The sequence below is a fragment of the Rana temporaria genome, chromosome 12 (genome assembly GCF_905171775.1).
Source record: "Rana temporaria chromosome 12, aRanTem1.1, whole genome shotgun sequence".
In the NCBI taxonomy this organism is placed as follows: Eukaryota; Metazoa; Chordata; class Amphibia; order Anura; family Ranidae; genus Rana; species Rana temporaria.
Window position 1 is genome coordinate 13,444,795 of NC_053500.1, and position 26,155 is coordinate 13,470,949.

General features: G+C 47.4%; 2 protein-coding genes across 3 annotated transcripts in view; one reads left to right on the plus strand and one right to left on the minus strand.

The window, feature by feature from the left end:
- SLC52A3 (solute carrier family 52 member 3) overlaps window positions 1-8,289 on the minus strand; it is a 58,225-nt gene extending 49,936 nt beyond the window's left edge. The window contains exon 1 of the mRNA XM_040331698.1: window positions 8,086-8,289. The gene's annotated coding sequence lies outside the window, so the exon portion shown is untranslated. The remainder of the gene's footprint in view (window positions 1-8,085) is intronic.
- A 5,119-nt stretch (window positions 8,290-13,408) lies between these two features.
- FAM110A (family with sequence similarity 110 member A) lies at window positions 13,409-17,391 on the plus strand. Of its 2 annotated transcripts, none has more exons than XM_040329720.1 (2): window positions 13,409-13,558; window positions 15,370-17,391. In XM_040329720.1, the coding sequence occupies exon 2, from the start codon at window positions 15,444-15,446 to the stop codon at window positions 16,434-16,436; it is 993 nt and encodes a 330-aa protein (XP_040185654.1). In that variant the 5' UTR covers window positions 13,409-13,558; window positions 15,370-15,443; the 3' UTR covers window positions 16,437-17,391. The 2 variants fall into 2 exon arrangements, with proteins under 2 accessions (XP_040185654.1, XP_040185653.1); XM_040329719.1 differs by having other exon boundaries at window positions 13,409-13,537.
- The last annotated feature ends 8,764 nt before the right edge of the window (window positions 17,392-26,155 follow it).

Below are 26,155 nucleotides of genomic sequence, written 5' to 3' on the forward strand. Positions count from 1 at the left end.
TAGGATTGGGTTAGTGCTTGGTCTGCTCCCAGGTCCAACCCTGCTTACTACAGCAAATCTTTTTATGATAAAATCAAGAATTTGGTCCTGGTTACAAAGGGCCAGATTCACAGAAGAAGTACGCCGGAGTATCTACGTCTACGTTCAAAAAATGACGTTGGTGCGACGTCATTTCGCGCAAAGCACGGCAGGAAATTTCAAAACGGACCATGCGCAGTACGTTCGGCGCGGGAACGCGCCTAATTTAAATGATCCACGCCCCCTACCCGATCATTTGAATTAGGCGGGCTTGCGCCAGAGGGATTTACGATACGCCGCCGCAACTTTACAGGCAAGTGCTTTGTGAATCAAGCACTTGCCCGTAAAACTTGAGGCGGTGTAACGTAAATGCGATACGTTACGCCGCCGTTAATGTACCTGAATCTGGCCCAAAGAGCCTAAGAAAAGAGAAAAATGGAAGTAACTCCAGAAAATAGTTTTCTTTTTTTCTTTTTTTTTTTTAGCAGATAACCGTCAAAGCTCAATTTCATTATTTCTTATTTTAAATGTCCCTAAGGTGTTGTTATAAAAAATTAGCTAAGGCTGCAATACTCACCTTTCATTCAGAGCTGTCCCCATGCAGTACCTTATTTCCACCATAAGATGTCCTCAGTCTCCCAAGTTGAATGATGCCCGGCGTCACTCAATTCTAAAGGCTAACCAAATAAATAAAACATATAAGGCTAGATTCAGCAACGATTTACACCGGCGTATCCATAGATACGCCGCGTAAATTCAAAGCTGCGCCGGCGTATCCAATGTTAAGTATGGACGTCGTTCCCGCTTCGAAATTTGAATTTTTTGCGTTGTTTGCGTAAGTCGTTCGCGAATAGGGCTGGACGTAATTTACGTTCAAGTCGAAACCAATGACGTCCTTGCGACGTCATTTGGAGCAATGCACACTGGGATATGTACACGGACGGCGCATGCGCCGTTCGTAAAACACGTCAATCACGTCAGGTCATCACATATTAGCATAAAACACGCCCCCCTTCCACATTTGAATTACGCGGGCCCCATTTACGCTACACTGCCGCAACTTACGGAGCAAGTGCTTTGTGAATACTGCACTTGCTCCTGTAAGTTGCGGCAGCGTAGCGTAAATACGATACGCTGCGCCGCCGTAAGAAGGGGCGCAGCTACCTGAATCTAGCCCATATTTTTTATGTATTGGTGGGACACTGATACATTAGACTCGTTAGGTTGTATTACCACAGGATGGAACTGTGGATTTACTGATTAGTAAAACAAGTCAACTGTGATAGCTCTCATATTTGTATCCTGCCAGCTCTCCGTGGTGTAAATGGTATCTAAATCATAAATTCACAAAAAATACAACCATGACTATTCCTACAGCACAACAAAACGATGAATAACTTGCGTCCTCTATAGGTTTCTGTGCTCCTTTGTTGATCATCACGCACACAGGCTTTGATACCCCCTTTCATGCTTTGGCCCAGAAATAATTGAAAGTGGCAGGCAGAATTGATTCTTCGTTCCGACAGACCTATATCCCACCAACACACAGTGGTAGCCTGGAGAATGTCAGAATGCTATCTTCAGCACAGGCCGAGTGGTACACAGTCATTAGATGTACTCTTGCCATCATGTACAGTGCGCAAAGGTCTTATGCCCGTACACACGATCGGATTTCCCATCGGAATAAACTCAGATGGGTTTTTCCGAGGGAATTCCGCTCAAGCTGTCTTGCATACACACGGACACACCAAATTCCAACCGTCGAAAACGCAGTGACGTACAACACTACGACGAGCCTATAATAATGAAGTTAAATGCTTCTAAACATGCGTCGAATTTTTCCGAGCATGCATGTTTTTTTTCCCGTCGGAAATCCATACAGACGAACGGACTTTCCTATAGAATTTTTTTCCGTCTGAAAAAAAGAGAACATGTTCTCTTTCTAAGTCCGTCGTAATTTCCAACGGAAAAAAACCGATAGGGCATACACACGGTCAGAGGCCCGGATTCAGATACAATAGTGTATCTCTCGGCGGGCGTAACGTATCTCAGATACGTTACGCCGCCGTAAATTAGGGCGCAAGCTCCGTATTCAGAAAGAACTTGCGCCCTAAGTTACGGCGGCGTAACGTATGTGGTCCGGCGTAAGCCCGCCTAATTCAAATGTGGATGATGTGGGCGTGTTTTATTTAAATTAATGGTGACCCCTGCGCCGTTCGTGAAAGAATCCCAGTGCGCATGCTCGAAATTACGCCGCAAATCGTCAATGCTTTAGACGTGAATGTAACTCACGTACAGCCGTATTCGCGAACGACTTACGCAAACGACGTAAAATTTTCAAAATTCGACGCGGGAACGACGTCCATACTTAACATTGGTACGCCTCATATAGCAGGGGTAACTTTACGCAAACGACGTAGAAAAATGCGCCGGGCGAACCTACGTTTCTGAATCGCCGTATCTACCTAATTTGCACAATCCTTGCGTAAATCTACGGAAGCGCCACCTAGCGGCCAGCGTAAATATGTAGCCTAAGATACGACGGTGTAAGACACTTACGCCGGTCGGATCTTAGGGAAATCAATGCGTAACTGATTCTATGAATCAGTCGCATAGATATGACCCCGCAACTCAAGAGTTACGACGGCGTATCCGGAGATACGCCGTCATAACTGCTCTCTGAATCCGGCCCAGAATATCCGATGAAAAAATTCCATCTGGCTTTTTCCATCGGAAATTCTGACCGTGTGTACGAGGTAATTTAGCCCTGGTTCACACTGATACAATTTCTAATGAGTTCAAGAACGCATGGAATCGCATGACAAGTGAAATACCATGAGTTTCTGCAGAGCCCTTTCACATATATGGAGTGGGGCTGCAATGCAATTTTGAAAAGGGTTGAGTTTGGTCCTGTGCAGTGCGATTTTTGTGGTCCATAGACTTTAATGGACACGCATTAAAAATTGCATCTATGCTCTTTTTTGATCAGTTTTACAATGCATTTTACTCTGGTTGTTAGTAGCCGGCACATGCCGACGTCCTAACAACCAGTGACTCGTCCCTGCAATGAGGCATCCCTGCTGACAACAGAATGTAAATAAAAGAGTCGGTATTGAAGAACAAAAAACAGCTTGGGGGTCCCCGACTGACCTATACCAGGCTCTTCGGGTCTGGTATGGGTTTTAAGGGGGACCCCACGCCAAAAAGAACAAAAAAAAATGTTTGGGAGCCTGTGTTTGTGTTTATTTTGCTTTTCCAATTTTTTTGGGGAATGAGTGTAGTCCTACTCATTCACGTGGGAGGGGGGGGGAAATATCTAGTAGCCCACCTTTTTTTAATGCCGAGTTCCTCCCAAAAATTAAACTTCCCCTTTTCAGACCCCCCCCCCTCTTCCGGTGGCCCCTTTAGGAGGGAGGGGAGAGCAAATACCTGTGTAATACAGGTATTCTGCTCCCACTTCCGGGAATAGATACCCGAGCCACCCGCGGGTATCTTCGCCACTTCCTTCATCCACACAGGTTCCAGAAGACAGCAGGAACCAGTGAAATTGTGCAGCACGAGTCGCGCATGCGCAGTAGGGAACCAGGAAGCTTCACTTCCTGTTTCCCTTACCAAAGATGGCGGCGGCACCCGAGAGCCGAGCTATAGATCGGCTTCGGGTGTCGACATGGCGGGTGCCCTGGACAGGTAAGTGTCCTTAGTCAGCAGCTGCATTATTTGTAGCTGCTGACTTAAAAAAGATATATTTGGCAGACCTCTGCTTTAAGGGGGCTTCCAGATTCGAATATGCTTAACCCCCCCCCCCCACATCCCCACAACCACAGGGCCAGGGTTCTAGGAAAGAGACCCTTGTCCTCATCAACATGAGAACAAGGGACTTTGCCAAGGGAATCATGTTGAGGGCATGTTATGGTTTAGGAGGGAGGGCTTCTTTCTTGTCCCCCCCTTTTGGCGTGAAGTCCCACTTAAGGACATACCAGACCTGAAGAGTATGAATTGGTGGAGGACCCCCACGCTGTTTTGTTTTTTTCTATGATGGCTCTTTTGTTTACATTCTGCTGTCAGCGGGGAATCCCACTGACAGCAGGGATGATTCCTCATTGTTAGGAAGCCGTAGTGTGTCAGCTCCCTAACAAACGATCATTCATCCCTGTTGCTGACAGCGGGGATCGGTTGCAGTAGTAAACTTGCATCTCAAAATTGAATGTGAACTTCATCAACTCGCAGTACAGCTGCCCCATGAAATGGCGTTGGAAATGGGAATGAAATTGCACCACGTCAGTATGAACCTTGGTTTAGTCACATCAAGGCTGCTGGGTCTTCATTCCTGCCCACAATCTTCTGCTACTGGAAATCTGGCACTCTGTAATTACATGATTATCATGTAATACTGTCCTGTGATAGAGTTGTAATATATAATGTTCTGCAAGGACAGGCAGTCAGGGGAGGCAGCCATGATCATCGAAAAAATCTAAAAAGTTATCGAGCTTCGAGGGTCGGAGATACGGTGCTCCTTGCACAGCCTGTCAGAAGCTACATACAGAGCAGCCCTTTAAATACAAGGTGGCACACTCTGGGCCGGATTCAGATACCTGAGCGTATCTGTCCGGCCGGCGTAACGTATCTTAGATACGTTACGCCGCTGTAACTTTGGGCGCAAGTTCTGTATTCAGAAAGAACTTGCGCCTTTATTTACGGCGGCGTAACGTATATGTTGCGGCGTAAGGCCGCGTAATTCAAATGGGGATGTTGGGGGCGTGTTTTATCTAAATTAAGCTTGACCCCGCGTATATTACGTTTTTTTTGAACGGCGCATGCGCCGTTCGCGAAAACATCCCAGTGCGCATGCTTGAAAATCCGCCGCAAAACGTCATTGCTTTAGACGTGAACGTAACTTACGTACAGCCCTATTCGAGAACGACTTACGCAAACAACGTAAGGACGCGGGAACGGCGTCCATACTTAGCATAGGATACGCCTCATATAGCAGGGGTAACTTTACGCCGGAAAAAGCCTAACGTAAACGACGTAAAAAAATGCGCCGGACGGACGTACGTTTCTGAATCACCGTATCTACCTAATTAGCATATTCTTTGCGTAAATCTATGGAAGCGCCACCTAGCGGCCACCGTAAATATGCAGCCTAAGATACGACGGTGTAAGACACTTACGCCGGTCGGATCTTAGGGACATCTATGCGTAACTGATTCTATGAATCAGTCACATAGATACGACCACGCACACTCAGAGTTACGACAGCGTATCCGGAGATAGGCCGTTGTAACTGCTATGTGAATCCGGGCCTCTGTTTGCAGCAGACGGAGAGGATGAGTTCACGGTGCCTCTCCTCACTTCTTGTCAGAGGCACTGAGCTCAATGGACACCTTGGAGTCTTGGACCAATGGTAACGTACCATTGGAACAAGCTGTCCAATAAAAATGCTGCAGTGGAGGCATGCCTCTCACTGCAATGTCATAGAAGGGGCATGTGTCTAAAAGAGCCATTTCTACGCAAATGCTACAAAGTATCCCGCTTACAATACGCCAAACATCACAGAGACAAGCCTCCAACCTTCTGGCACAAAATCATTTGGAGTGATGAGACCAAAAGTTAGCTTTTTTGGCCACAACCATAAACGTCACATTTTAAGTGGAGTCAACAAGGCCTACGCTATGATAAAAGGTCCACCATTCCTACTGTGAAACACGTAGGTGGATCGCTGATGTTTTGGGGATGTGTGAGCTACAAAGTCACAGGAAATTTGGCCAAAATTGTTGGCAAGCAGAATTCAGTATGTTATCAAAAGGCTCGATATGACTTTCAAACCCATTATGCTTCTCCCCCCTGTGGGGACTACTATACTGGTGCTATGTTGGTCGTATATTGTTTGTATTTTTTAACCCTGTACCCCCCTGTGTCTTTATTGATACTGTACCCAATAAAAATGTTTCTTTTTTTATTATCTACTTGTTTCCTTGTACACTGTATACCTATGCTACTAGTACTGCGATAGTCCAACAATGGCCCACAACTCCCCCCTAGTTGGCTCTTTGGTTTGGGGACCTCGGAGCCAATACCCTATTTATCTAGACTCTGGATGATGGTACGCCCCCTTTAAATGTTTATTTATCTATTTATACCCTCAGAGGTTACATATCATCAAAAAATACCGGAGGAACATTTGCATTCATCAGCCAGGAAGCTGCGCATGGGACGTACTTGGACATTCCAACATGACAATGAACCAAAACACAAGACCAAGTCCACCTGTCATTGGCTACAGCAGAATAAAGTGAAGGTTCTGGAGTGGCCATCTCAGTCTCCTGACCTCAATATCATTGAGCCCCTCTGGAGAGATCTCAAACGTGCCGTTCATGCGAGACAGACCAAGTTTTTACAGGAACTGGAGGATTTTGCCAAGAGGAATGGGCAGCTTTACCACCTGAGAAGATAAAGAGCCTCATCCACAAATACCACAAAACACTTCCAGCTGTCATTGATGTTAGAGGAGCAATACACGGTATTAAGAACTGGGGTATGTAAACTTTTGATCAGGGTCTTTTGGGTAGTTTCTGTTGTCATTATGATTTAAAAAGAGTAAACACATTTGATTGATAATAAATGGCTTCAGCCAAACACTAATCATGAGTGAGAGATCATTCATATTCTCTGAAAAATTGAAAATAAGTCATAAATTCTATGTAAACTTATGAGCACAACTGTATATATGACTAAAACAAGGTAAGTATAGATCTTTTTTACACACGGTAGGCAGGATGGGGGGGGGGGGGAGACATTTTTATGAATAATTAGCGTAGGCTTGAATTCAACTTTAACAGCAGAGCTCAGTCTGGGAAAGAAAGAAGCAGCACAAGGAGGCAGTCAGTGGTGCTGCAGTTCAAGGATCATGCTGATAGCACAAGAGAGCAGAGGGCCAGATTCTCCAAGAATGGGCGTTGGCGTAGTGTAAGCCATTTACACAACGCCACCGCAACTTACTGGAGCAAGTGCCGTATTCCTCAAGCACTTGCTCCGTAATTTGCGGCGGCGTAGTGTAAATGGCCCGGCGTATGGCCGCGTAATTCAAAGGGAGCAGCTTGTATTCAAGTTAAGCGCGCCCCTGCGCCGATCGAACTGCGCATGCACCGGGAGGAAAAAAAGCCCAGTGCGCATGCTCCAGCTCACGACGGAAAACGTCAATGACGCCGACGTGAGCGTCATTGACCTAAAGTCGTATTCGTGAACGACTTAGGAAAATGACGGAAAAAGCCGACGCAGACCCGACGCCATACTTAACATGGCATACGGCGGACTGGCGTAAGGTTACCCCTCATATAGTAGGGGTAACCTTACGCTTACGGAAACGACGACGACGCGGCGCAAATTCGTTCGGGAATCGGGGTATAGGGCTCATTTGCATAGTCAAATGAGACCTGAACGTAAACGCCACCTAGCGGCGGGAATTTCGAATTACGCCGGTGTATCTGTAGATACACCGGCGTAATTCTTTTGAGAATCTGGCCCTATGTGACCAATGGGTGGGTTGGTCAGTCTGTTATTCTTTTTTTTGCTGTCTTATTACACAAGTTTTTGTGGTCAGTGTGGCCCTAACTGACCAAGATGGCTGACCATGTGCTAACGCCAGTCTTAGTGCTAGTTCACTACAGATCTTGTTTTGTTCAAAGCAACAGAGATAGCATCAATGTTTTCATTTGTGTTCACAGAACGGCATCTTCTATTTTAAGTTACCTATTGCTTTTTTTTTTGTTATTCCAAAACGTGAAAAAAACGAATTTTATCTTTCCTATCAGATGGGGGATTGAGCTGATGTCTGCTACAAGTCTTGACAGAGAGAAGTGCGTGAGTAGCAGCGCTGGGGACTGTCTGTCCAACCTGTGAGATGACTCAAGGTGATATACAGTAGGTGGTGTGATATACACATTACCCCGGCAGCTGTCTGTACCCATAATAACACATTGCCATAATAAGGGCACCCAATAGATTTGATGGAAAAAAAAAACTGCGTCACTGAACAAGAAAGTAGGATACAGCTAACCTTATTCTAACCTTAATGGAGCGTGCTGAGACTTGTGGTCGGGGTTGCAAGGGATGACGATATAAGATTTCCAATACTTCCTCCTGAGTGGTGAGGTGGAGCTCTTGCCGCCGTGCTCCTGAGTCAGTCAGCCCTACCCTAAAACGGAGCCAGAACCCAAATCCTCCCAAAAGCTGCCCAGTCTGGACTGGCATGTCTGGGCCTGAGCTACACCCACAACGCTAGCTAAGCTGCCACCTGAGCTTTTTAAAGATATAGATGGCAGGACAAAGGTCACACACGGGTAGCCATATAGTCTGTACCACCGGGTTCAGTGTTTTTCCTGCCGCACACTTGTAGCCTCAAAACCCGATACCTTTGTTGGTATTGTAGTATGGCAGCAAGATAACTATATCGATTTTATTCATAACCTATAAAATGTCAAAAAAAGGCGCTGCAAAACAATAATGCTAAAAAAATGGATCAACCCAGGGTTTGACAAATTTGCTTGGAATCTAGGAGCCAGCTAAAAAAGTTAGGAGCCAGAAAACGCGCCCCGTCCCAAAGAGCTTGCGCGCAGAAGCGAACACATACGTGAGCAGCGACCGCATATGTAAACGGTGTTCAAACCACACATGTGAGGTATCGCCGCAATTGGTAGAGCGAGAGCAATAATTCTAGCCCTAGACCTCCTCTGTAACTCAAAACATGCAACCTGTAGATTTTTTTAAACGTCGCCTATGAAGATTTTAAAGGGTAAAAGTTTGTCGGCATTCCACGAGCGGACGCAATTTTGAAGCGTGACATGTTGGGTATCAATTTACTCGGCGTAACATTATCTTTCATAATATTAAAAAAAGATGTGGATAACTTTACTGTTGTCTTATTTTTTTATTAAAAAGTGTAATTTTTTCCCAAAAAAGTGCGCTTGTAAGACCACTGCGTAAATACGGCGTGACAAAAAGTATTGCAACGATTGCCATTTTATTCTCTAGGGTGTTAGGATAAAAAAAATATATAATGTTTGGGGGTTCTAATTAGAGGGAAGGAGATGGCAGTGAAAATAGTGAAAAATGACATTAGAATTGCTGTTTAACTTGTAATGCTTAACTTGTAATACCAACGGCCACCACCAGATGGTCCACCTTCCAAGCCAAGTCGCCAGGACACCATTGCGACCTGTCGCCCGGGATTTGTCGAGCCCTGGATTAACCACTTGAGGACCGGCCCATGTAGATATACATCGGAAGAATGGCACGGACAGGCTTAATCACGTACCTGTACGTGGCCCTTTAAATGCCTGTCGTGTGGTCGCGAGTGCTCCGCCGGCGGTGCGCTCGCGACCCTGCCGCCTTCCCCGTGAGTCGTACCGCGGGTCCCGCGGACTCGATCGCCACGGGGATCCCCGCGATCGTCTCACTGAGGTATGGAGCGGGGAGATGCTTGTGTAAACAAGCATCTCCCGCTCTGACTAGTAACAATGACACTGATCTCGGCTCCGTGTACACAGAGCCGAGATCAGTGTCATGTGACACACAGCCCATCCCCCCTACAGTAAGAAACGCTATGCAGGGAACACTTAACCCCTACAGTGCCACCTAGTGGTTAACCCATTCACTGCCAGTGTAATTTTCACAGTAATCAGTTCATTTTTTATAGCACTGACCGCTGTGAAAATGACAATGGTCCCAAAAATGTGTCCGACGTGTCCGCCATAATGTCGCAGTCACAAAAAAAATCACTGATCGCCGCCATTTCTAGTAAAAAAATATATATATTTTTTTTTTTTTATAAAATTGCCATAAAACTATGCCCTATTTTGTAAACGCTATAACTTTTGCGCAAACCAATCAATAAATGCTTATTGCAATTTTTTTCACCAAAAATATGTAATATTTAGAAGAATACGTATCGGCCTAAACTGAGGAAATTTTTTTTTATATATATATTTTTGGGGAATATTTATTATAGCAAAAAGTTAAAAATATTGTTTTTTTTTTCAAAATTGTCGCTCTATTTTCGTTTATAGCGCAAAAAATTAAAACCGCAGAGGTGATCAAATACCACCAGAAGAAAGCTCTATTTGTGGGACAAAAAGGACGTCAATTTTGTTTGGGGGGCCACAACGCACGATTGTCAGTTAAAGCGACGCAGTGCCCAATCGCAAAAAGTGGCCTGGTCTTTGACCACCCAAATGGTCCGGGGCTGAAGTGGTTAATAAGAGTGTCCATATACATTTTCCCTATTTAGGAGAAGCTACACAAAGAAAAGTCAAAATACAGAAAAGAAAGAATTGTGCAAAGTTATAATCCTCTTCATAAATGTTCAGAAAGCGATCAGAGCTAACCACTGATTACTGTATTAATGTCACTGGCAGGGAAGGGGTTAACACTAGGGGGGCGATCAAGGGGTTAACTGTGTTACCTAGGTGTGTTTCTAACTGTGGGGGGATGGGACTGCCTGGGGGAGGAGACATAACTTTGTTACTACTTAGTAGGAACACACAATCTGTCACTACTCCCCTGACAGAACCGGGATTTGTGTGTTTACACACACAGATCCCCGCTCTCATTCTGTCAGGAGCAAGCGCAGGTGCCTGGCGGTCATCGCGCCTGCCGGGCACGAGCCTCGGCTCCGGGGACACGCTGCGGGCACGCGTGCGCCTGCTATAGCGTCTCAAAGAGCCAGCATATAGCTATGGCGATTTGCGCAGCTGGGCCAACCTGCGCAGTATAACTCCGGCGGCTGATTGGCAAGCGGTTAAAGAAGATCTTCACTCTAGGAAGAAACAAATTAAACGTCAGCAGCTACAAATATAACTAATTGACCTCCGGAAGATTTAGCCCCCTTTATGACATACCTATGCGTTTTTCATTGTATTTGCAGATTTGCAGAAATGCGCTACCGTCCATTTAACATTATTTCCTATGGATCACATCTATGCCATTTCCACCGGTGCGTTTTTTTAGAAAGGTACAGGGGCTTTTTTTTACATGTAGCAAGGTGCGTTTTTGCCTCCAAAGACTTGCATGGTGTGTTTTTTTTTGTTATGACAACACACACCTCCCCCTAGCAACATTGACCCCTTTCACACTGAGGTGCTTTGCAGGCGCTATAACGCTAAAAATAGCGCCCTGAAAGAGCCGCTGCTGTCTCTCCAGTGTGAAAGCCCCCCGAGGGCTTTCACACTGGAGCAGTGCGATAGCAGGACGGTAAAAAAAGTCCTGCTAGCCGCATCTTTGGAGCGGTGAAGGAGTAGTGTGTACACGCTTCTCCACCCGATCCTGCCCATTGAAATGAATGGGCACCACGGTTATACCGCCAGCAAAGAGTGGGTGGTTGTAACCCTTTTTCGGTCGCGAGCAGGGTTTAAAAGTGCCCCGCTAGTGGGCGAATAGAGCTGCAAAATTGACAGTAAAGCGCCGCTATTTTTAACTTTACCGCCAACGCGCCCACCGCCCCAGTGCGAAAGGGGCCTTAAGGGGTTTTCTATGCTGGGAAGTGGGGCGGGGCTTATGGCCAAGTGACCGTGGTGATTGGCTGTCATGATGGTCACATGATCGGAAAAGTCCCGATCGCAACTTCCTGTGAGCCGCGGGGAGCACACAAAGTGCGCGCTCTCGGCACAGCACCGTCGGCGCTATTGCACGCAAATATGCAGCTACTCGGTGCCACGTCCCACATATTTACATGCGCTCAACAACAATAGGTTAATACATCCCAAAAGTGCAAAATGTATTTAAAATGCATAAAAAAAAACACATATGAAAAAAAAACCGCAAAGGGTGCTGCAAAAATGCATCAAGAGCACATGCATAGATGTGAATCTGGCCTTTTATTTTAGGCTGCATTCACACCTGAGCGTTTTGTCGCCTGAAGCGCGACGCTCAAATACGCTAGAGGGGAAAAAATACATTATACATTATACCCTATGGAGATGGTTCACATCTGCACGCCGATACGCCTGACGCCGAACGACTGAAGCTCAAACAAGACCCTTTTTTGTTGCGCGTATCGGGCGGTTTGGGCGTATTTGAACGTTTCTATTTCCCATAGAAAGTAATGGAAACGCACGATTCAATCGACTAGCGCGACAACGAGCGTTTGCTACGGGCGTTTTGTCGCTTTAATCAATAGAACATTTCACCCAGGCAGAAGATAAAAAAAATCTACCAACATAGCAACAAGTGATGAAAAGATGATAATTTTTCCTATTGGCTAAAATAAAAAACGTCGAAGTACAAAAACTTCAGACGACGCTGTATGCAAACGCGCAAAATAAGCATGAATACGCACGACAAAACGCCGGAAAAAAACGACCGAACAACCTACGCTCAGGTGTGAATGCAGCCTAAGGCTCCATTCACATCTAGGCGTTTTCACGCCAGACGCCCGCCGCTATTGCAGCCTGCAATACGCTGGAGGGGTGATTTTACATTGTCGGCTATGGAGATGGTTCATATCTCCACGCCGAACGCGGAAACACCTGAAGCTCAAAACAAGTCCCGGACCCTTTTTTCCGGGCGTCTTCGGCATTCGGGCATAGCCGACAGTGTAAAATCACCCCTCCAGCAAAAAAAAAGGCTGAAAAACGACGCGTTTTGTCGCCGCAAATCGCGGGACAAAACGCCTATTTAATGTCGCCGCAAATCGCCGACGCAAAGGTGTGAATGCAGCCTTAGCGCTTTGCGGCGTTTTTACCGCGATTTGCCGCGACAAAACGCGGCATTTTTTACTGCAATTTGCCGCGACAAAACGCAGCGTTTTTTACCGCGATTTTGTACAGGTCTAGGGTCACCAATGTAAAACGCCCAAACGCCCAAATTCGAGCGACAAAAAAGGGTCCAGAACTTGTTTGGGCTTCAGGCGTTCGGCGTCGGGCGTTTTGTAGTGGAGATGTGAACCATCTCCATAGAGAATAATGTATTTTTTCCCCTCTATCGTTTTGGGGCGTCGCGCTTCAGGTGACAAAACGCTCAGGTGTGAATACAGCCTAAAATGCATAAAAAAAACGCATATGAAAAAAAAAAACGCAAAGGGTGCTGCAAAAATGCATCAAGCGCACATGCATAGATGTGAACCTGGCCTTTTATTTTAGCGGACAGACCTACGCGCGCCAAGAGACCGCCTGCAGCTTATTGAGCTTTGCGCGATTTCACGCGTTTGTCAAGCGTTTTCCGTGCGGAGAGGGGCGCTTTTGTCCATGCTAGCCAATCAGGAACCTGCGTTCACACGCGGCGTGGAATTTGGTCGGTTACTGTGAGTAACTGCTGCTCCCATTCGGCGGTGTCTAATGAAGAGTTAATTGCTGGAATAGTCATTCCATTACACAAACAGGAAGAGGTGTGCTGGCTCTGGGGGGCGGAGTTATACTTAAGGCCAGGTGATCAGGAGCAAGTCCATGTAGACACAGTGAGGATTGTGGCAGCACCTTGACCCCCCCCCTCTGTGTGTTGCCGGTTACTGACCTGGATGTGACATTGGGTAAGGATCTTTGGATTTTAGGTAATACCTGGCAGGGGGGGGTGAGGTCCTTGTAATCTCAGGTGACATTCCTGCCCCAATTGTGCTCAGTCTGCATGTTCCTGAACACACAGGCTTATTCCAGGAAGGGGGGTGGCGGTGTTATCCTTTGTTTTTATTGTAATCCTGTAGCCCATTATATGGAATAAGCAGCACTTTCTCCTCCCCCCCCCCCCCTGCTTTCTTGTCGGAGTGTCAGCTCTGATGGACAGGTCATTGTGATTGGGGGGTAATTGGATTGCCTGTAACCCCCCCCCCCCTTCTTTATTTCCAGCTATCTTACAATAGGAGGAGGGGTGTAGAAGCTGCTGCTACACCATCCCCCATTCTCGGGGGGGGGGAGGCTTTTTGTAATTTGGGTCACTAGTTGCCCTGGAGATGCTTGGCTGCCCACCCAATATTGGTGACATGCGGTCATGTGACCGCCGGTAATGTCACCCGGGAAAATCCACAGGCAGAGTGCATGTATGTGCCATTTTTATAACACGAAGACCCCTGACTGTACGATTACACGGTATGCACCTTGACAGTGGGAGTGTCTTTGGATTGCATACTGTATATCCTTTAAGGGTTTAGGTTTTGCGTGTATATGCTTATATGCTTTGGGGGGGGGGGGGGGGTTAGGTTTTACGTGTATATGCATTTGGGGGGGTTTAGGTTTTGTGTACATGCATGGGGGGGTTAGGTTTTACACGTATATGCATTTGGTTGTTTAGGTTTTGCGCGTATATGCATATGAGGCGTTTAGGTTTTATGCGTATATGCATGGGGGGAAGGGGTAGGTTTTACGTGTATATGCATTTGGGGGGGTTTAGGTTTTGTGTACATGCATAGGGGGGGGGGGGGTTAGGTTTTGCATGTATATGCTTTGGGGGGGGTTAGGTTTTACAGGTATATGCATTTGGGGGGGTTTAGGTTTTGTGTACATGCATAGGAGGGGGGGTTAGGTTTTGCACGTATATGCATTTGGTCGTTTAGGTTTTGCGCGTATATGCATATGAGGGGGTTTAGGTTTTACGTGTTTGTGTGTGGGGGGGGGGGTAGGTTTTGCACGTATGCATTGGGGGGTTCAGGTTTGGGTACTGTACATGCATCAGGGGCCTATGTTTGCACGTGTACACTAAATGTTTAGGGCTCTTTACACGCCAAATTTTGTAAACCTTGCGAGGCGCACTACTTATAAAAATTCTATTGACCATAGGGATCATGTCTTGTAGAAACACTCGGATCCCATTTTACGGGATGGTAACCGTTCGGGAAATGCACAATGGGTACGGGTTTAAATCTTGCTCCCATCTAAAGAAGATGACGAGGGACTACAAGTGCCAGCTTGCGCACATTTATAGACGTGTGTCCAACAGACTCCGTACTAATTGGAGGAATTAATCTAATCTCTTTGTAACTTTCATTCTTTTCTGTCCCAGAACGGGGACTAAATGGAAATTTCCAGGCATTTAGTTGCAGATCCAGGGACAGATGTCCAGGGAAAGGAGGAGGAGGGGGGGGGGGATTTTCTCAGAGAGACGGTGATGCTGGTTAGTTATCCTGATGCCAGCAACTGCCATTGAGGGTGGGTGGGAGCTTGATGTTTTTTGAAGAGGTGACTGGGAAAGGATTGGGAGAGAGCAGCCGGAGGGGGGAGGAGAACAGTCCACTTAGTGTAAAGGGAGATCCCGCCTCTAGCTGTGTGTGATCCTGTGGCTTTGTGTGTTTGCGATGCTGTCAGACCGGCACGCACTTGTAAGCCGGTACCAGTAAGTTGATCTTTTTTTTTTTCTCTTTGCGTTGCACAGGGAGGTGACAGGAGGCCCAGGAGATGTGAAGAGCGCTTGTCATCGCAGCGAGGCGTCCACTGCAGGAGGTGACCATGTCTGTCGGCACATTGCAATCGGCTGGGATGGGGGCCCCGCTCACTTCGGTGATGCCCTTTCGCATACTGAACAAAGGCCCCGAATACTTTCGGCGTCAGGGGGAGAACGGAGCGCGGAAGCCCAGCGCGGTGGAGAGGCTGGAAGCTGACAAGGCAAAGTACGTGAAGAGCAAGCAAGTGGCCAGTACGAAGCAGGAGCCCATCAGGCCGGTACTGTCCAGGCAGCCGCTTTTCTCTCCAGGTGTGCGGAGGGTGCTGCTTACTCCGAGTCGCAGGTGCTCCCCCACTTCACCTCGCGGGGAGAACAGAGCTCCCAAAAGTTCCTTGAATCTGGAAATACTGAACAATCTGATCAATATCTGCGACAGCCCACTGACCTCTCCACGGGCGGACAAGGCTCCATGGCAGGAACCGGAGAAGATGCAGATTTCGTCCACCCCAAGCACCCCGGTCAGCCATCGGACTCCCAACACGATGGCGGTGCGCAGAGTGGACGTTCGACCAGGTGACGTAGTACCCCGCATTCAGTGTCCAGATATCCTTGTTAGCGCATCGGTTGAGTCCCCCTCAAATTCATGCCTGCCTGTTGACAGCCCCCTCTGTTCACCCGCCGGCACCCCGAACGACCCGGGCAAAAAACAGACCCTCCTGCACCGTTCCAAGTCGGACTTGAGCGACCGCTACTCTCGAGCCAGCGCCAACCTCGAACGTTTCTTCAATTACTGCGGACTGGACCCCGGCGAGGTTTCTAATATCGGAGCGGAGCACTTTGTCCGCGCCAGCTCCGACATCGTGTCCCTTAAGATCCACAGCGTCAGCGCTGAGAGTTCCGAGTACGCCCTGTCTCAGGTCAGCGTGGCTACCGCCGAGGAGACGCCGGCTTCCACGCGCATTCCGTACGGGATCTCCATCATCGAGCGCAACGCCAGGGTCATAAAATGGCTGTATGGACTGCGTCAAGTCAGAGAGGCCCAGAAGTTGTCCACGTAGTGGGTCATGTATGAACTCCTGTGGACGGTATCTGTCAGGACTGAAGAGCCGGGCTCTCCTTGTTACATGGTACGACCCCCTCTGTTTGGGAGGATTTGGAAAGTTTGTTTCATAGTGTTAGAATTGTACTTTTTATTTTTTAATATTCACCCTGAATTGGGACTCGGGATTTGCACGAGGAGTTGACCATTCAACAGACCTTTTTATCTATTCGATCAGCCATCTAAGGCCAGCACCTAGGGCATGGCATGTCTTCCTCAACAACAATGCTCAGAGGATTTCTACACATCTATAGAATGTGCACAGGAGCCTATAGGGAATCTTCATCTAGAACACTCAGCCGGTGCAGCCATTCTCAGACGGGGAATCTAGCACTTTACTGTAGGAAAATTTAACGGGAGGGTGCAAATGCCTGGTGTATTACCAAACGGTGAACTGAAAAGCCAAATTCATACTTACAATACTTCCTTTGTTCCCCTCTTGTATCACGTCCATAACCAATCCAGTGCTGAAGTGTCACCCGAACCAATAAACTGGCAAGTGCACCCCTTTCCTCTGAGGGAGGGGGTGTGTCCCCCGAAACACGACAGCTTGCTGCAATCGTGGTGCACTGGATGGGATGACACTTTGCCAGCACTTGATCTTGGTGTGTGTTTGTGTGTGTTTGTGTGTGTTTGTGTGTGTTTGTTTGTTTTCCACCCTCTTATCACGCCCATAACAGATCCAGTGCTGGTGAAGTTTATCCCCCCCCCCATCGAGTGCACAAAGATTTCATCAAGCTGACACGTTTCAGGGAACAAACCCCCTTCATCAGAGCTATCTTTGGCTCTGAGGAAGGGGGGGGGGTTCGTCACCTGAAACATGTCGGCTTGCCATAATCGTGGTGCAATTGGATCGGGTGGCACTTCACCAGCACTGGATCTGTTATCGCTGTTATGAGAGGGGGGAAAAACGTGGGGGGGGGGGGGGGAACAAGATCAAGTGCTAGTTTAGTGCCACCCGATCCCAATTGCACAATGATTGTGGCAAGCTGACACGTTTCAGGGAACAAACCCCCCCTTCCTCACAGCCATCATCGGCTCTGAGGAAGGGGGGTTCGTCCCCTGAAACATGTCGGCTTGCCACAATCATGGTGCAATAGGATCGGGTGACACTTTACCAGCACTGGATCTGTTATCCAATATTTGCATTTTTTTTTTTTTTTTTTCTCTTGTGAGTATGAAGTTGGATTTTATATCTATTTTTGTTGTTGTAAATCTCTTGGTAATGCACTAGGCGCCCTCCTCCTCTTTGCTTTTCCTATAGCATGTCTTCCATCTGCAATGACAATAACCCTCCGTAGCATCGTTTTTGCCAAATGTATCTTGCAGACATTTCCCAGCTTGCTGGATGTTTTTTTTTTAACCAACTGTTTTGCTCTTTTTATTTTATGTTTTAATCATAACAAAAATCCACTCTGCTTTCATGTTGGCATGCACAGGAAAACATGTTGGAGGTTGTTGTTGTGTACACACAGCGCAAGCCAGCACTTGAACTGCATGCAGCTGTGGCACTGTACCCGCAGCTCTGATCCTCCCTCGCTCTGTTTTGCTAGAGAAGTGGAATTTCTTCTGCCCTGCTAACCAGTCTTAAAGCAGGATGGATGTATTGTACACAAGGCTGTGTGGGCTCAGTGCATAGACATAAGACTTATGAACAATCCTACTCCCTTTTTTATTTAATTTTAACAAAAAAATCATTCCAAAAAAAAAAACATCCTAATGTTTATCTAGAACTTGCCAATTCCATGACTGTTATATAGGTAGCCTTAGCAGGAGGCAGTCTGCCACTCGCCAGACAGTTGCCTCCTTCTGTTGAATCGTGTAATTCATGGATCTTCAAACTACAGCCCTCCAGTTGTTCAGGAACTACAATTCCCATCATGCCTAGTCATGCCTGTGAATGTCAGTGTGTTACAATGCCTCATGGGATGTGTAGTTCCGCAACAGCTGGAGGGCCGTAGTTTGAGGATCCCTGGTGTAATTTATGCAGTACAGATATGTATTTGTAACCTGCAGCTCTCACTCTGGAGGGACTACATGTCCCAGCATGCCCTTCAGCATGCTAGAGTGGTTCCTTAACAGCTGGAAGACTGCATATGTGTGCCACACGCCCTCTGCAGATGCACATCTACCCCGTGTGTGCTCCATACAGCTTAGCTATGCCTTAATGCTGACTTACTTGAATGAAGCGTCTTCCAGCCCTGAGGCTGTTGCAGGGTGCCTGACTTTTTATTTCCAGAACAATAACTGAGCCCTTAAAGTGTGCAGTGTTACCCGAATGGCACAACCTGTTTTATTAAAAAGCACAATAAACCTTTTTTTGTAGCTTGTGTCGCTGTGCGGATGTGAGCTTAATGCATGCAGGTAATATGTTTCATGTCATGGTTGCAAATGTCCTTCGATTACTTCTTTATCCTACTCCAGCAAGGGGCTTGTTAAAGCGGAGATTCACCCAAATAACATTTATATCAGACCAGCTTCTTTATACTTCTAACATGTATCGCCTACTTCGACCCTGCGCAATGTATCAATGCAATGTATATATACACCAGCTAAGGCGGGTAAAAGCAGGGTTCTACCACCCCCAAACCTTACGTGTTAAAGCGGAAGGTTCACCCAAATAACATTTATATCAGACCAACTTCTTTATATTACCAGCATGTACAGTCCGCATTTTTTATATTTTTAGGCTGTACATACCGTATAATCTAGATTTGCAATCCGGCTTCCGGGTACTTCTCCCCGCGGGAGTAGGCGTTTCTATGCTGAGGAGGAATCTCATCTGGGAGGTCGCCCAGATGATTGACGTTGTTTCAGAAAAAGTTCTCCCCGGCAGGTAAGGCCCCGCCCTCCGTATTGCGTAGGTACCTCACGAGTCACGGCGTTTCCGAAAGAAGCCGAACATGCAGAGCTGCGAGTCGGCTCTATACGGCACCGACTAGGAGCCGTGTAGAGCTGACTGCGCAGGTGCCGTATAGAGCTTCTGCATGTTCGGCTTCTTTCAGAAACGCTGTGACTCGTGACGTGCCTACGCAATACGGGGGGGCGGGGCCTTATCCCCGGGGAGAACTTTTTCTGAAACGACGTCGATCATCTGGGCGACCTCCCAGATGAGATTCCTCCTCAGCATAAAAACGCCTACTCCCGCGGGGAGAAGTACCCGGAAGCCGGATTGCAAATATAGATTAGAAGGTATGTACAGCCTAAAAAAAATCTAAAAAAAAATTACGGACTGTACATGCTGGTAATATAAAGAATTTGGTCTTATATAAATGTTATTTGGGTGAACCTCCACTTTAACATGTAAGGTTTGGGGGTGGTAGAACCCTGCTTTTGAGCTGTGCTTTTACCCGCCTTAGTGTGTGTGTGTGTGTGTGTGTGTGTGTGTGTGTGTGTGTGTGTGTGTGTGTGTGTGTGTGTGTGTGTGTGTGTGTGTGTGTGTGTGTGTGTGTGTGTGTGTGTGTGTGTGTGTGTGTGTACATTGATGCATTGCGTCGGCGCAGGGTCGAAGTAGGCGCTACAATGCCTCCTTGGCTCCTGTCCAATGCGTTCTGAAGAGCCATCCACACACAGATTGCTTTTCAGAAATCAAAGCCCATGTGGAAGCGCCTTAAAAGTTTGTAATGGCAGAATTGTTGCATGCGCTTCCCTGTCATGTGATCATTGGCTGAATTATCGCTGCTCCTACCAACTAATCTAGCTAAACTCTGCCAGATCACTTACCTCATCCTTCGATTTCTGCTTTTAAATGTCCTTATTTCTTCTGAGAAATCCTCACTTCCTGTTCTTCTGTCTGTAACTCCACACAGTAATGCAAGGCTTTCTCCTTGGTGTGGAGTGTCGTGCTCGCCCCCCTCCCTTGGACTACAGGAGAGTCGGGACGCACACTAACGCAGCTCCTGACTCTCCTGTAGTCCAGGGGAGAGGGCGAGCACGACACTCCACACCAGGGAGAAAGCCTCGCATTACCGTGTGGAGTTAGACAGAAGAACAGGAAGTGAGGATTTCTCAGAAGAAATAAGGACATTTAAAAGAAAAATGGAAGGATGAGGTAAGTGAAGGAGGACTGCACTAAGGTAAAGGAAGATATTTAGGAAAAAAAAATTTGTACCTTTTACAGGCCCTTTAAGTTTGCAATGTCAAAGTTTTTGCGTGGGTTTCCCTGTCATGTGATCACTGGTTGGTTGGTTGGAACGGCGATCCTTTCAGCCAATCTAAACAGTGAAGAGCGGCCTCTGCCTACGACTCTCTCTGCCAGATCATGTCCCCCTACATGTTTTGCCTCACCCACTGGGTCTTGGTCATATGGGACCCTGTGTCTAAGTCCTGGTTGGCAGGGCGAAACACGCCAGTGGGGCATAGTCTGGCCAAGACTTGCAGGTTGGGGGGGGTCGCTCTACACTGTTTATCTACATGGGCTGGTTGGAGTAGCGGCAATCCTCTCACCTACACTTGGCTGCTCTCTGGGTTGGTATCAGGGCATGCCAGCATCCTGTTTTCTGGGATCCAAGGATACGTTCTTGCCTCTGCTTTGAGCTGCGCAACGTATATAATTTTCTAGGTCACTGTGATTGGCTGTCAATAATCATGTGGTTGGGGGCTTGCCCCACCAGATGCAGGCCAGGAGCTGTCAAAAAACAGCATGGTCGGTGACTAAGCATGTTCCCCGTGCAAACGAGATGCCTGCTTTATGCATATGTAGAAGCTCAGCTTTTTAAAGTAGAACAATAGGCAAAATTTGGGTTATAACCGCTGTCACCGATTATTGTATATGTGTTCTAAAAAAGTCTGCCATCTGTGTCCCATCGGGAAGACTTCCCTTCACTTCCTGTCCCATAGTCAAACAGGAAGTGTGAGGAAATCCTTGCAAATTAAGGAAACTCTGGTCATCGGAACTAGTGTCCCAACTGGAAGATTTAAACTATTACTTTTCTGGGGACAACTCCAAAATGCTGGGATTTTATTTTACATGATAAACAGGACAAATAAAGAGCGACTCTTCTAAATGGTGGCACCGACAGCAATAAACGCTGACAGAGGTTCTAATCCCTCTCCACTCCATCCAAAACAATAACGTTAAAGCGGAGCTCCACCCTAAAGTGGAACTCCCGCTGATCGGGACCCTCCCCCCCCCCCCCTCCGGTGTCACATTTGACACCTTTCAGGGGGGAGGGGGTACAGATACCTAAAGACAGGTATTTGCACCCACTTCTGGCCACACAGTCTCGGGCAGACTGCGGGCATGACGTCACCTCCCTAACGTCCACCCCCCCCCCCCTCCATTGTGTTCTGGGAACACTCGGCTCCCAGTACACAGCGGCAGCCAATCGGCAGGCGTAGCGCGACTCACGCATGCGCCGTAGGGAACCGGGCAGTGAAGCCGGAGCGCTTCACTTCCTGGTTCCCTCACCGAGGGGGGGCAGCAGAGTGAGGAGAGATCGCTTGTCCTCTGCTGCGGACGGCGCTGGACTCCAGGACAGGTAAGTGTCCTAATATTAAAAGTCAGCAGCTGCAGTATTTGTAGCTGCTGACTTTTAATATTTTTTTTTCAGCGGAGCTCCGCTTTAAGTTTAGTTATACTTTAAGGCTGCTTTTAACACTAAAGCGCTAAAAAAAAGCGCCTGCAAAGCGCCTCTCCTTTTCATGGCAATGTGAAAGCCTGAGCGCTTTCACACTGGAGCGCTGCACTGTCAGGACAGTAAAAAAAAAAAAGTCCTTCTAGCGCAAGGATCCCCAAACTACGGCCCTCCAGCTGTTGCGGAACTACACATCCCATGAGGCATTGCAAGACTCTGACATTCACAGACATGACTAGGCATGATGGGAATTGTAGTTCCTGAACAACTGGAGGGCCGTAGTTTGAAGACCACTGTTCTAGCTGCATCTTTGCAGCGCTGTAGGAGCGGTGCATCCACCACTCCTAAAGCGCCCCTGCCCATTGAAATTTTAACCCTTTTTCAGCTGCTAGCGGGGGTTAAAAGTGCGCCGCCAGCGACCGAATATCGCAGCAAAAAAACGACGCTAAAAATAGCAGCGCTTTACCGACGCCCTCCCGCCTCAGTGTGAAAGTGGCCTTAAGCCAGTGTTTCTCAATTCCAGTCCTCAGGCCCCCCCAACAGGTCAGGTTTTCAGGATTTCCCTCAGATGAAAAGGCTGTGGTGATACCTAAGGCAGTGAAACTGATCAAATCACCTGTGCAAAATAATGGAAATCCTGAAAACATGACCTGTTGGGGGGGCCTGAGGACTGGAATTGAGAAACACTGCCTTAAGCCAACCACCGTGCTGACAATTCTATACAGTCAGACTTGAGGGGTTATTGTTGGCATAGTCTCCCAATTGAGATCTGAATACTCCTCTTCCAACAATGCCTTCATCTGCTATTCTCTCCAGAAAGACGGCACCATCCTTGTTTAGGCATCTACCACGGCCGGCATCTACTTCTTGAAGTGATATACCAGCTCCAAGGTGAGGCAGTCCTGTCAATCCCGGCGCCTGTGCAACAAATCAATGTTTGATCAGATCCGCCCCCTGCTGCAGCCTTTCACCTTGCTCTCGCCTGCAAAGGTACAATGTACAGTCTGATCACTGGGTCAGGGGAGACTGACGTAAGACTTTCTAATCTGATTGCAGCGGCCTAGCCAGAAATCACCGATTGGATCTCAAGACTGGCTTTTCAATGCAGAAAATTGATCCTGTTGCTGTATATCGTGACGCGACACAATCGGGGTCGATTTGCAAATGACAAATAGACTGTGGGCTAGATTCAGATAGCCCTGCGTAATGTTGTGCGGGCGTAACGTATATTCCGATACATTGCGCCGCCGTAAATTAGGGCGCAAGCTCCGTATTCAGAAAGAACTTGCGCCCTAAGTTACGGCGGCGTAACGTATGTGCTCCGGCGTAAGCCCGCCTAATTCAAATTTGGATGATGTGGGCGTGTTTTATTTAAATTTAGTGTGACCCCACGTATTTGACGTTCTTTTACGAACGCCGTTCGTAAAAGAATCCCAGTGCGCATGCTCGAAATTCCGCCACAAATCGTCAATGCTTTAGACGTGAACGTAAATTACGTCCAGCCCTATTCGCGAACGACTTACGCAAACGACGTAAACATTTCAAAATTCGACGCGGGAACGACGTCCATACTTAACATTGCGTACGCCTCATATAGCAGGAGCAACCTTACGCCGGAAAAAGCCTAACGTAAACGACGTAAAAAAAATGCGCCGGGTGTACGTACGTTTGTGAATCGGCGTATCTAACTAATTAGCATATTCCTTGCGTAAATCGAGCGGCCAGCGTAAATATGCAGCCTAAGATACGACGGCGTAAGACACTTACGCCGGTCGGATCTTAGGGAAATCTATGCGTAACTGATTGTATGAATCGGGCGCATAGATACGACGCCGCAACTCAGAGATACCACGGCGTATCTGGAGATACGCCGTCGTATCTCGTAGATGAATCTAGCCCTGTGTGTACTTTGCAAGTGCCGTAGCTCCAAATCTTCGTAAATGATCAGAATTTCTCTGCTGACTTCCTTCATCCAATCATGTGCAAGCAAAAATTGTGTTTTTTGTTTGTGTTGTGTTTTTTTTTTTCCTTTTTCCTTTGCATGTGATTGGGTATTCTTTGCAAAGTGCAGCTTTCCCTCATTCACTAAGGCTGCATTCACACCTGAACGCGGCGTATTGTCCCGCGATTTGCCGCGACAAATTGCAGCGTTTTGTCCCGCGATTTGCCGCGACAAAACGCAACGTTTTTTACCGCTGGAGGGGTGATTACACATTGTCGGCTATGGCCGAACGCCTGAAAAAAAGGGTCAGGGACTTGTTTTGAGCTTCAGGCGTACGGCGTTTCGGCGTGGAGATGTGAACCATCTCCATAGCCGACAATGTTAAATCACCCCTCCAGCATATTTCAGGCTGCAATAGCGTCGCGCTACAGGCGACAATACGCCTAGGCGTGAATGGAGCCTAAGCGCTGGAGTGGCTGCACTTTGCAACGCGCATGATGGCTTTAGTAAATGAACCCAATATAGCCAAATATTAATCGGTGAAAAGAGAATCATTCATTTTAGAAATGTTCTGGCACAGATGGTAATTTTGGTTTTAAACCCGCAGTCCTTCCCAGGGGCCGATCTGCCCATGCTGGGATTGTCCCTGAAAACTAGGAGCTGTTGGCGGCTCCAGGACACCGTCCATCCAATTAATCACGTGCGATCTCATTCATCCGAATGTCTGAGGGTGGGGGATTGGCTGCAGTGGTCTCTCGCCTCATAGCAACCCATTGAGTTCAAACTGCACTGAGCATTACCAGCTGGAGGATGCATGTGGGACAATAGAGATTGTCCTTGCATCAGACAGATATGAATGATAGGGGTCCGTGTACAATTGTTCTGTAAAGGAGATTGCAGTCAGCACATCCTATATTTTCACGCTCTGAGCGGACTCCGGTGAAGTGACACTGATCTAGCGCCTGTTTTTTCCTACATAATTTCCTGGATAGATAACGAACCTCCTTTTGTTTCTTATCAGAGCGAATTTTAAATTTAATAGTGAGCTGAAGGCCCCTTTCACACTGGGGCAGGAGGCGCTAAAAATAGCGGAGCTATAACCGTCGGATTTGCCGTGGGATTCGGCCGCTAGCGGTGCGGTATTAACCCCCGCTAGCGGGCGATAAAGGGTTAATACCGCCCGCGAGTAGGATTTAAGCCTCTGTTGTGTGCAGTACCGCATTTGGGCAGAGGTGGGGGGGGGCGCCGGTGACACTGAGCCATTCGCATGCACTCAGGAAACACTCGGAAATGCTCTGTTCCCGAGTGCTTCCGAATCTCTCCTAGGGTTTCCGAGTCCATCCGAGCTGTTTCCAAGTCTCTTCGGGGCCCCCTCCACCCCTGGCCAAATGTGGTACTGCATATAATAGAAGTCAACGTGGAACGAATTATCTTCGTTTCCATTGACTTCTATGGGGAAACTCGCTTTCATATGCGAGTGCTTTGGATTACAAGCATTCTCCTGGAACGGATTGCGCTTGTAATCCAAGGTTCCACTGTAGTGTGAGTATGGGGGTCTAAGGCTGGCCATACACTATGCAATTTATTCAATTTCCTTTTAGATTTACCTTCAACTATGTAGTGCAAGGGCACGTCCGATTGCATACACATTGAAAATGTTTAGGTGTGACCTCATATTATATGGTTTTGGTAAATCGAAAGGAAAATTGTATCATGTATGACCAGCCTTAGGGCTACACAACATTCCTCTCTACACATAGGTGTGCGCAGCCTATTGCATTAGGGTGTGCACCCCAAAGCTCACACACACATGAACACCACCTGCTGTTACAGGGAGGAGGCTCTTATAGTAGGAGACAGTTAATTGGGAGCATATTACCTTACACCCTAAACACGGGGGTAATGGGTTCCTAAATTTGAACCTAGCCTTTATTATGATGGGGCATTTACACTGGCCACTGGCACCCCCAATCACCCAACTGGTGCCACCCATGGATAATGCTAATGTACATGGGGTAATTAGGGTGTGCCCAGGCACACCCTGTGCGCACGCCTATGCCTCTACATAACATGGAGGGGAGGGGTTCTTTGGTTTACAGAGAGAACTGGGAACATAGCTAACTGATAACAGTGCAACAGAGGCAGAAAGCATGTAAAGGT

What these genes read in the sequence shown, in the direction of transcription:
- FAM110A (XM_040329720.1), top strand. Translation starts at nt 15,444, where the DNA reads ATGTCTGTCGGCACATTGCAATCGGCTGGGATGGGGGCCCCGCTCACT.